At 50.1% G+C, this 10,870-nt stretch overlaps 6 protein-coding genes across 6 annotated transcripts in view; 2 read left to right on the forward strand and 4 right to left on the reverse strand.

Moving 5' to 3' along the window:
- Positions 1-77: 77 nt before the first annotated feature.
- On the forward strand, positions 78-1,417 carry BU24DRAFT_337261 (glycosyltransferase family 69 protein; the record flags this gene model as incomplete). The annotated part of the gene is made up of 3 exons (XM_033523083.1): positions 78-656; positions 708-933; positions 1,005-1,417. The coding sequence occupies 3 exons, from the start codon at positions 78-80 to the stop codon at positions 1,415-1,417; spliced, it is 1,218 nt and encodes a 405-aa protein (XP_033390610.1).
- A 189-nt stretch (positions 1,418-1,606) lies between these two features.
- BU24DRAFT_41462 (alpha/beta-hydrolase) lies at positions 1,607-3,794 on the reverse strand. Its single transcript, XM_033526233.1, has 2 exons — positions 2,139-3,794; positions 1,607-2,091 (listed from the first exon to the last, which is right to left on the reverse strand). The coding sequence occupies exons 1-2, from the start codon at positions 3,468-3,470 to the stop codon at positions 1,837-1,839; spliced, it is 1,587 nt and encodes a 528-aa protein (XP_033390611.1). The 5' UTR covers positions 3,471-3,794; the 3' UTR covers positions 1,607-1,836.
- Positions 3,795-3,808: 14 nt separating this feature from the next.
- BU24DRAFT_417916 (6-phosphogluconate dehydrogenase C-terminal domain-like protein) lies at positions 3,809-5,388 on the reverse strand. Its single transcript, XM_033526848.1, has one exon. The coding sequence runs from the start codon at positions 5,021-5,023 to the stop codon at positions 4,067-4,069; it is 957 nt and encodes a 318-aa protein (XP_033390612.1). The 5' UTR covers positions 5,024-5,388; the 3' UTR covers positions 3,809-4,066.
- A 340-nt stretch (positions 5,389-5,728) lies between these two features.
- BU24DRAFT_417918 (uncharacterized protein) lies at positions 5,729-7,121 on the forward strand. The gene is made up of 2 exons (XM_033526849.1): positions 5,729-6,515; positions 6,662-7,121. Exons 1-2 carry the CDS (start codon positions 6,166-6,168, stop codon positions 6,726-6,728), a joined length of 417 nt encoding a protein of 138 aa, XP_033390613.1. The 5' UTR covers positions 5,729-6,165; the 3' UTR covers positions 6,729-7,121.
- Positions 6,791-8,359, reverse strand: BU24DRAFT_458146 (kinase-like protein; the record flags this gene model as incomplete). The annotated part of the gene is made up of 2 exons (XM_033531598.1): positions 6,791-7,540; positions 7,595-8,359. 2 exons carry the CDS (start codon positions 8,357-8,359, stop codon positions 6,791-6,793), a joined length of 1,515 nt encoding a protein of 504 aa, XP_033390614.1.
- Positions 8,360-10,615: 2,256 nt separating this feature from the next.
- BU24DRAFT_405156 (uncharacterized protein) overlaps positions 10,616-10,870 on the reverse strand; it is a gene marked incomplete at both ends in the record, with an annotated part of 4,447 nt that continues 4,192 nt past the window's right edge. Inside the window, one exon of the mRNA XM_033525687.1 lies at positions 10,616-10,827. Within this exon, the coding sequence (XP_033390615.1) occupies positions 10,616-10,827 (212 nt within the window). The remainder of the gene's footprint in view (positions 10,828-10,870) is intronic.

A 10,870-nucleotide genomic window follows, 5' to 3' on the forward strand; every position in this document is an offset into this window, starting at 1 on the left:
CTCGCTATTTCTCATGTCGTGTGCCTCTTCGTTGCCATCATCTCTCTCTACGGTGCATGCACTCTGATACAAGACTAATGGGCCGCAGAACCCAGACCCTCCGCCGCATCCGACGCCTCCTTCGATCTCCTGTCCTTGTCGTCCTCCTCGCTCTTTTATTCCTGGCCGATACGGTTCGAATAATTCATATAACTTCCTCTCAAACCGCAAGTCTACATACAAGATCTCCGCCAGCGAACACAAAGCGAATATATATAGCAAGCCAGCACTACAATAATGCAGGTCTTCTGAGGGACAGGTGGAATACTGCCCTGGTGGACTTAGTCCATGAACTGGGCCCAAAGAATGTCTTCGTTTCAATCTACGAGAGTGGAAGCTGGGATGATACAAAGGGTGCATTGAATGAGCTTGACAATGCCTTAAACGACTTCCAGGTTCCCCACCGGATCGACATGTCGAATACTACCCACAAGGACGAACTCGTCAAAGAACCCACTAGCGATGGATGGGTACGGTCGCCACATGGATCGCAAGAGCTGCGCCGCATCCCGTTCCTTGCGAATTTGCGCAATCGCGTGCTAGAGCCTCTTCGAACAATGTCTGAGGAGGGGCAGCATTTTGACTTGGTTCTCTTTTTGAACGATGTTATCTTTACCGTAGGTGACTTCAATATTTACCACGTGAATCTTTTGTACTAATGGTAACAGCCATCCGATGTTCTTACCCTATTGGACACGAACAATGGAAATTACGCTGCAGCATGTTCACTGGACTTTATCAAGCCTCCATATTACTATGACACGTTTGCGCTGAGGGACAGTGATGGCCATGAGACTGCAATGAGTACATGGCCATACTTTCGCTCCTCTACCTCTCGACGTGCGATGGAGCGGTTCCAGCCCGTACCGGTGACGTCCTGTTGGAACGGAATGGGTAAGGAGAAGACTCCGCCTAGGACTTACTGATCGTACTTGATCGAGGATCATGCTGACTATAGATTTCAGTTGCTATGCCAGTGGAACCTTTTCTTGCATCGCCCCCTCTTCGTTTCCGAGCGATACCCGATTCGCTTGCAGCGTCGCATTTGGAGGGATCGGAATGCTGTCTCATACACGCGGATAACCCCCTTTCCGTCACCAAGGGCCTTTATCTCAATCCGAATGTCAAGGTCGGCTACACCATAGCAGCATACGAAGCCATCAACGCCCCCGAAGCGTCTTTGTCATCTATCGGCATCTTGGAAGCTAAATGGAAGAACCGGATTTTGCGTTGGACGACAACCCCCCTTCTCAAGGAATGGATCGTGCGGGGAAGAGTCAAACGCTGGGAGGCAGGTACGGAAGGGAAAGAGCGAGGACTGATTTGCTTGATCAATGAAATGCAGGTTCTTATGGAGAAGGGGTGGAAGCACGTGTGAAATGGGTTGCCAAACATTGAAACCGTTCACAGATGACCCGCGAACGTCAACGTTCCGCCCATCTAACAGAGTTGTCGAGCATAGGAAGAGGCTATCTGGTTGTGCAGCGAATGCCTGCTTCTGCACTGGAGTTCCACGCGGCACTTTGATTGGTAATCCTTAAGAGTGCTTCGGAAAGTCTCTCTTCTCTATAGAAGACCCAGCACAAGAGAATTCCATGCTACCAGGCCAGGATTATTGCCAGCTGAACCATCTACATCATTGTTGCGCTTGCTCCAGTAGTTCAGCTGCGCTTTGGATGCAATACGGGTGCATGACCGATAAGGACGTAGCTTTGCCCAACCAGGTAGATTTTGGTCTCTGACCAGAGAAGAACGATATCCACTTTGTACATTTATATGCAAGACATATTCAGTAATCTAAATAGGAACTTTATCCGCCACTCGCAACCAAAAGTCGCACCTACGCTCCAGAAGCCTGATGTTTCCTCTCGCCGGACCACTCTTTCGCACCACAAATTGTTCCTTCTTTTTAAGACTTGGTACTCCAACGACTGTCTCGTTGGTAATCTTGTGTGCATTAGGGTCGCCGGTCTGTGCGAAGCTGCCCATTGCCCCTGCAAGGCTCTCGTAGATCAGCGGATCCGACTTCTGGATTGGATTGATTGTGTTCCACTGGGACAGTCAGCTCAGATCTCTTGTTGCTAAACAAGCGAACTCACGTATACGGTATCAGAAGCATGCTTCGCAGGGTCGATCGTGTACTCCATCAACCAACCCTTGCGTGCGGTGTTTGCAAGCCAATAAGCTGGGCACGCCAGAATGAGGTCCCTGTATATCAGCCCCGCCCGTTCATAGGTCGTGTTCCACTTGATCTCCTCGGCGACGCCGCTCTCTGGATATAACTCCTTTACCCTATTCAATTCGCCTTTGCCAAACTGAGGCAGGAAGCCTTCAAGCCAACGATCAAAGCTAGCGACTGAGGAGTTGAACCCCCCTGATCCAGCAGCATTTGCGAAACCAGGCGGTATGAAGTTCTCGCCCTCGTGCAGATTGTAACTGCTCAGCACCGCGCCGGCATTCAATCTCCCACTCTTCACCACGCTCGCTAAACCCTCTGTCAAGAAGCTGTCGTCAATGAACGGGCCCCAAGTAAACGTGCTCGTCGTATACTGCTGACTCGTCGAAATCCCCAAGCTCACATCCCTCAGCTTCTGCACATCCACACCCTTCAAACACGCAATCTCATCCTCCTTCCCATCGCACCCCACGCCCTTCACGACCAACTCATACAACCGCTCCGCCTCCTCCGAATCATACCTATACGTCTTCGGCCAAAACGGTGAGCTCGCCATCGCTTTCTTAAATAAACCCCTCCCGCGATTCCCCTCCGCAATCGTCTGCGCTACCACGGATCCTCCCCCAGCCGACTGCCCCCAAATCGTGACATCCCCCTTATCCCCGCCAAAGCCCCCAATATTCTCCCGAATCCACTCTAACGCCGCCCGCTGGTCCAGCAACCCGTTATTCAGGTCTGCCTCTGGGTGCTTCGCGACCTTCTCGCCGGGCAGGAACCCGAAGACATTGGTGCGGTAGTTGGAGTACACGACGACGTAGTCGTTGGCGAGACTGGCGTTCAGCACGGGGAATCCGGACGGCGGGATCGTGAACGTCGCGCTGCCCTGGATGAAGCCGCCGCCGTAGAAGGTCAGGAGGACGGGGCGGAGGGGCTGCGAGGCGGTCCAGGGCCGCGAGTACACGCCGAGGTAGAGGCAGTCTTCGGAGCCGTTGACGGTGCGCTGCGGACACATGTCGAAGGGGGCGTCCGTGTCGTACGTGCCATTGATTTGAAGAGGGGGTTGCGGCGCGCGGAAGCGATTGCGGCCGGAGGGAGGTGCTGCGAAGGGGATCTTGCGGAAGTAGGTTAGGTTGTAGGGTTGGGAGTAGGCGCCGGCGAAGGTGCCATAGTTGAGGTGGACGGTTGGGGGGGTTGCTGCGATGGAGGTTTGGATGAGTGATATGAGTGGGAGCAGCCAAGTCGATAGCGGAGCCATCTTGTGTGGTATGAACACCGTGATGGTGAACGGGAATTGAATGTCGTTGTATCCATTGAGGGCATTGGGTGGTGCTTTCTTATGAGTTGTTTCTTTCTCCAGGTTTGGAAGCGACCGAGATCGCCGGTATGCATCTTTAGCCTCATCTCCGCAATTTGGGGTCCGGGGTCTAGTCCTTTGCAAGGAAGGGAAACCGCGATGACGGAATATTTACAGCGCGGGTTCGCGCAAAAGGGTCCCATGGCTCGGTGTAGGTAGGGCCGAGTCAACGGACGGATTGAAAACTTCATGACTCAATGATTTTGCTATGTAATGTAATAATTAGTCTCTTAGGACTGGGCAAATACTGGAGATGGAAGTGAAATAGATTAATCGTTTCTGTGATTGTAATAGGGAGATTGCCTCCATGCCAGTGTGTTATCCTCTGCAGGCATCTTTCTAGTCAAGATATCATCATCCGCCACTGTCAGTGTCACGGTGAAAGCTAATTGGGACACTCTTCCTCTTTCACAATTCAGTCGTAGGTCTTAATGCTTTAAATCATTCATACTCATAAATATTCCATAACACATTTCCCGGCCATTTCAATCCCGACCTCATGCCTCCTTATCATCGAGATCCCTACTCAAAGCATCAGCAACTGATACCGCATCCTCAAAACCATCAACACCGCCTCTCCTCTCCACCAGCCCAGCCAACCCCTCATAAACCTGCGCAATCTCCCTAAAAACCTTCGCCTGCTGCTGCCACCCACCATCCTCCGCAAAGCAATCACCAATCTGATTCATCTCTTCAACCCACCGATATGCTTTGGGCGCGCAGCCAACTACGCTCTTATCTACTCGCTGGGCCGCCGCAGGATTGTACTCCTTTAGGTAGTCATGAAGAGCCGGGAGCACGCCCAGCGCGTTCGCCGTCGTGAACGACTGCAGCATCAGCGCCGTGAGGCCCTTCGAAATGGCCGCGAAGCAACATTTCACCCCGGACGCGGACCCGATCTTCGGACCGAGGTGCCGCGAGTTGAGCACTTCGGCGAGATGGGAACCAGACTTCTCGGCGGTGTAGAGGGGGTGAGGTCCGGATAGGGGAATCCCGGGACGAATCCAAGTTGATGATGAGGATGAGGATGAGGACGGCGATGGCGGAGCGCCGATTACGCCGCCGTCGATGAAGCGGATGCCAGGTGCCTTCTGCGCGAACTGGTCGGCAATTGAGGTTGCGGTTGAAGGGGAGATTGCATTTAAGTCGAGGTAGTACAAAGGTTGGGTAGTGGTTGGTTTATTGGTGGTTTCATACGCGAAGAGGATTCGTCGTGCGGTTTCCACAGCATCCCGGGGCGGGACTATGGATAGGATGTAATCGCTTTGCTGCACGAGCTCCGTGTCGCTTTGGACGAGGCCTAATTGTGCATCATGTGCACGAGCCTGGGTCGCGGAGCTTCGATCGGAGACGTTGGTGATGACATGGTAATTGTGAGCGACGAGTAGTTTGGCTACTCCAAGTCCCATTTGCCCTATTGATAGAACGCCGACGGTCGCTAAAGGAGACGACATCACGCAAGAAATGAATGTTAGGTAGCTTGAACACTCGTTGCTTGGTAAATGTTTATAAATTGAGAGGGGATGTTGGAGATATCTGATTGAGATTAATGATAAGAACTCCGCAATCCTTCGCTTCGTACACGTTCGATCGTATTTGTAAGCGTTGGGGTATGGTCAACATCGTCACGCGATATGGCGTCAGATCCGCGTGAACATAAAACAAGCTCTGGTACTAGGAATCCGACGTTTCTCAGTTCGAATTTCAGAAGTATAGTAGATTGTCCACTAGATGGGTTCATAGGGGATGAGGGTTAAAAATAGTTTCAGTTGCCAATCCAATCAGAGATGGGAGAAACTCTCAGAGTATGCCAAACGAATTCCGCTCAAAAGTTGCTTGTATTTCTCTCTTCAAATGAAATACTTTCCATTTTGAAGGCTCTGCAAGATCATAATATATGTAGATGCAAGTATCCTGAAAAAGGACTCCACCCAAATTCTCTGTTCCCAAATAGGAATATCGCTCGTCATTCGGTAATAGGACGCCGCCTCGCGATATACCGAGCAAACGGGTTGCCTCATCACATTTATGTTTTCTATTCTTGTCGCATTGCAATTTAGGGTCGTGTGGGAACTAGACCTTCATTAATCTATTCGGCATACCCTGAGCGCGACCATAGCAGCCCAGGCGTCCTATACTTGCCATGTTGCAACACGCCGCTCACTGGCATTGTAACGTCGCAATGGATTTTCCATGGATCACCTGAAGTTCGCTGAGAGGAAACATATAAGAATCAAACAACGCCCGGGCAGCAGTTCTACAACTGCGACGAACATATCTCCATCAAAACGCACTTCTCAATTTCCAATGCCTCAATATCGAGCCTTCAATGGGAAGGTTTCGTGCAAGGTTGCGTATATTGCCGGAAATATACTCACCCTCTTGGCAACACAGCGTGGCTAGATGAATCCAAATGCAGACTCAAGTTCCGACCAGACAGGAACCGTACAAGACTCATATAAGAGCGCGCAGAATTTCTCAATCACTGCAAGTCATTCTTTTTTCGGGGAGAATAGGTTTGTGTATTGTTGATTATCATTAAGTCAGAAAAGAAACATCCCAAGGAAAAACCAATAAAGAAAACCCGCCGCACACGATGCATCTCCCTACCTCACTCTACGCACTATGCATCCTAGCACTGATCCCTCAGGCCCGTGCAGACTGCAGAGATTACGAGCAACCGACCAAGTACGTAAACGGAACCCTCACCTGCAGCGATAGCCGCACGCCCACGTCTGTCGCTGCGTTCCAGGGACATCTACACCATTCGTGCAGGATGGCGTGTGAGAAGCCGCTTCCGTACGACACTGGCGAAAAGTACGACGCGCTGGTCGTCACGGCGACAGGGCATCAGAACAGGACACTCGATATGGGCGAGTGCTTCGGCGTGGTGGAGAAGATTGCGAATGAGTGTTGGATTCGGATTCCGGAGTTACAGTTCATCGTGTGGGTGCCATCTCATTGTGTTCTCTGTCTTGACTGCCAGCAGATTTGGATCGATCTCATCGCAATCTTTCCCTAGACGGACACCGCCTCCCAAATTTAAAAAAGAAAAGAAAAAGAAAAAGCAATGCTGATGTCGTTGAATATAGCGCCAGAGGTGGTACATTCATTACAGACGGGGGTATCAAATATGACGTATTTGGAAATCGTCAATAACGAGAAGTCTGTAGAGCTGATGTCTAATGCTTGGGGAAGTCGTGCTCCATTGGATCGTGGGATTATTCGACATGATGCTGAGCTGCGGCGGCATTTCTCTGCATTTCTCTTGTTTTGCTTCGTGTGACAGGAGGTGTCAAGGCGTAAGGAGCTGGGTTCGGAGCTTCGACGGGGGCGATTGGCGTATGCGGGACGGCATGCTGTGGATTGCTGAGTGGGATTCCTGGGAATAAATCCACAAGCATCTCTGCTGCAGAAGCACGGTGATCCGGGTCGAACATTGCCATTCTCTGGATCCGTGATAGCTCCCCACCGGGAGAAGCTACAAGTCGAACTAAACCTTGCACAACCGTTGCAGGTTGGCTCTGATAATAATTTTGATTCTGACGAAATCCCTGTGTATCCAATGTCCACATCATTGTCACAAAGAGTGACCAAACATCTAATTTGGTGGTGTTACTCCCGCCCTGAAACAGCTCGGGGGGCATAAAAATGTAGGTACCCGCGACCGATGCGGGATCGGCAATACTTTTGGCGAACCCGAAGTCTCCCAGTTGGAAGCGGAACCCGGATTGGTCGTTTCGATCAGTGACATACAGAATATTCTCTGGCTTTACGTCTCGATGAACGATTCTATTCGATGCGATGCAATCGAGCGCTTGCAGCATTTGCGGAAGGACGGAGTCCGCAATAATACCAGGTTTATGGTCTCCACGCTCGATTAAAGATTGTAAGTTCCCTTCCTTCAGGGACATAAAGATGGCTACCCCTGTCCCTTGAACTTGCGCCCAAATGTACTCAACGATGTGAGACTAGTGGAGATATCAGTGTTAAGTCATCTAGAAGATTGAGGAAGTTTGGCTTACATGTTTTGTCTTACGGAGTATTTCGACTTCACGCTCCAACATCTTTTCCCATTTGGCTTGCTGCTGTTCTCCTGTGGGTCGTTTTATCGTCTTGACGGCCATGGCCTCTCCCGAGTCTACATCGATAGCTTTATGAACTGTGCCAAAAGACCCTGATCCAAGCTTATGTACCCTAAGACATCTTATTGGTGCCGATCTTCCAGGTGGCGTCGCGGGCCTTGTCGTAGCCAGGCGTGGGTTCTCCACTACATCGTAACCTTGCGCATTGTACTTTCTGATCGCCTCCGCCGTCTCTGCAGGAGTACGGTGCCATTCCAATTCGAATTGAAGGAGGTCATTCCATGTACCCCCCATTCCAATTACTGTATTGAAATCCTTTTGTACAAGGACCTTCCGCTGGGCGCGTCCATACTGGAACGGGGCGGCATCATCACCATCGGAGGCATGGCATTGAGTAGTGCCTCCGGACGATCTGTCGTGGAGCATAATGACGCCGGTGTCCACAACAATCTCAAACGAGCATTGGGTTCGTGAGAAATGGGCTCCGTCCAAGTAAATATCGGCGTGTTGGTGTCGCCCGAGTTCGGCAAGGGTGGAACTTGAATTTCTGCGTAGGTGAAAGCCTACATCAAGAGCAGGTATACCATCGCACAACGAAACATTGTGGGAGTTGTTGGGATGATCGATGATACGTCTGGCTAGTTCATTGCCGTTATACGGACGAAGGGAGAACAAAGCATGTTCATGCGGGTAAGGACGAGGCATAATTGAGCGAAGATAGGAGCGAGGATGATGAATGGATGGATGAAAGATGTACGAAAGTGAGCGAGGATGATGGATGGATGAAAGATGATACGAAAGTGAATGATGATGATGATGGATGGATGGATGAAAGAAGACGACATTCAAGTTGGGAGGGAAGGCCTTAAATGGATTTCGGAGTAGAATGGTCTCACTCCATGACCATCAAGCTTAGACAGGAGAAACTGAAGAGCTTGGTGGCTTGTTTGAACATGTCCTACATTGGTCTGTGAATCGCCATGAAAAGATGCACAGTCGGCGGCTTGAATCGACTGTGTGGCCGCCCGCGCCGCCGTAGCTAAATGCATGTCTCACGACACATCCTACAGCTCATAGGGGGTGGGGCTGGCCACCTGCTAGCTTCCAGTACCTTCTATCCATGTAAACATTCAAGCATAATTCAGGTATGGAGTAAATTGGACTACTTATGCAATTATTCTAGCTGGTTCACGATTCAAGGACCGCACAAAGAAACTTACACAAGAAAGGTTGAACGTTGACTGTAAATACATCAACCTTTGTCCCAAATTGGTCATCCAGGAGTACTTGTAACAAAGTAACAGTAGTTCGAAAGGCAAGCTTCTCTTTGTAGGGCTACACTTTGTCCTGTCATACAACTCGTGCAAATACACATATCTCCACACTTGCGAACAACTCCTTTGAATCGCGTCTCTATCGACAGTTCGCTTTATTCTCCTGCTGGTTATAACTGAGTCCATTTCCCTCAGTCGTCTCCGTACATCAGATCCCCACCTTTTCCACTCAACTAAAACAAACAATTAACAATACTCATGTCTCCTTTGAAAGCAGAATGGACACCGGGTCCAAATACATCCCCGCCCCCCTCGCCGTTGACAGGTCCAATTTAGGGGCAACGTCGCCAACAGCTGAGAAAAGAGTGTGAGGCCTCAAAACCACTAGAGCAGTTCCAATACGAGCTAAAGGAAGAACGTAGACGGACTCCGTATACACCTCCGCGGGGCAGCCAGTCAGAGATGGGCAGCCAGTCAGAGATCTGGGAAACTGTTAAAAAGCGCTGGGTCGAAGAAGGCATATGGAATGAAAAGTGGGATCATAACACTGAGTGGAGGTGGAAGCACGAAGAATGCTTTTTTGATGGGAAATTTCTCAGACCACTGGGTTTGTTCGGCCTACAGACAGAAGCGACCACGTCGATCGAAGAGAGAAGCGACGACGACGAACGACCACTTGAAGAGCGGATGGCCTCATAGGAACGTGAACGCGAGAACTCCCGCCCATACTTTCGGTTCATTTATCAGGTATCAAAAGAACGGAAGCGAATCCAACAAGAGTTAGATATAACTGCCAGAGGTTTCAAAGTGGCAGACATTAATACAGTAGCGTATGAGAGAGTTAAGAGAAGTTGGAAGGAACGAGGGATCTGGTTCGAAAGGTGGGGTATTTTACCAGGCATGGAATGGAAACATCGATTCTTTACGGAGGACATGCTTCGCGATATGACCGATAATCCTATTCCATCCATCATCCCGCCCGTACAACCTTCTGATACTCCTTCTCCAAACTTGGAATTTGCTGTCGCCAATTTCCAGGAGTACAGAACCGCCGTAAATGTAGGAAAATTTCGTCCTTAGTGTCCTACATGATCTTTCACGTCGCTCTCTTGCCCAGCGTGTGCGGTGAGGAACGAGCATAGACATTTACAGCCATGCACACACCTTTCCTGCCAAATCATCATTCGCGATGACGACCTATTCCCAGTTGGTGGCAGATGTGGCAACGAATGGTCGTTCAGGTGGCGCCTGTCAGCTCTTTTCGCAGAGTCATGTTCTTTTTGGCGTTTTAATGCAACATTGTTCCATCAATTGTATGAAAGTTCGTATCCTTATAGACTTATAGATTTATACCAAAAGGCTCAACGCCAACAGTACCTAGGATCAATTTAGCCTTTTCCACCATTCGAGGTACATGACATCGCCCTCAGCAATATTACTCATACAATAGATAATAAAACCCGATTAGTGGTCTAAACCACACCGCAGTCCGGCAACGCACTCAAATCTGAAGCGTAAAAAGTGGTGACTAGACGTGACATACAAGCGTAGAGGAAGAGCTCGACAACCCGTTCACAGCCAGGATAGGGGTTAAACATTACGCTTCATGTTTGCTTTATAGCAACGCACGCGGCAAAGTCATAACTTCATCACTGTATCATGTAATCATAACTAAACGATGATGAGGCTATCGAGACGATCTTGATGCGCCGTGTTCCCGCAGCAGCGTCTCAATGTCTGTGTGGCTTCCAGCTGAAGCCGCCCGCAGTGCGCCCTTATCACGCAGCAGCATCACAATGTCGTTGTAGCCTTTGGCTAAAGCTGCCTGCAGTGCGTTGCCGTAGAATCCACCCTGCGCGTTAACGTCGGCGCCCTTGTCGAGTAGTAGCATTGCGATGTCTTTGTCGCCGTTAGCTGAAGCCGCCTGCAGTGCGTTGCCGTA

Source organism: Aaosphaeria arxii (assembly GCF_010015735.1).
Source record: "Aaosphaeria arxii CBS 175.79 unplaced genomic scaffold BU24scaffold_1, whole genome shotgun sequence".
Classification (NCBI taxonomy): domain Eukaryota; kingdom Fungi; phylum Ascomycota; class Dothideomycetes; order Pleosporales; genus Aaosphaeria; species Aaosphaeria arxii.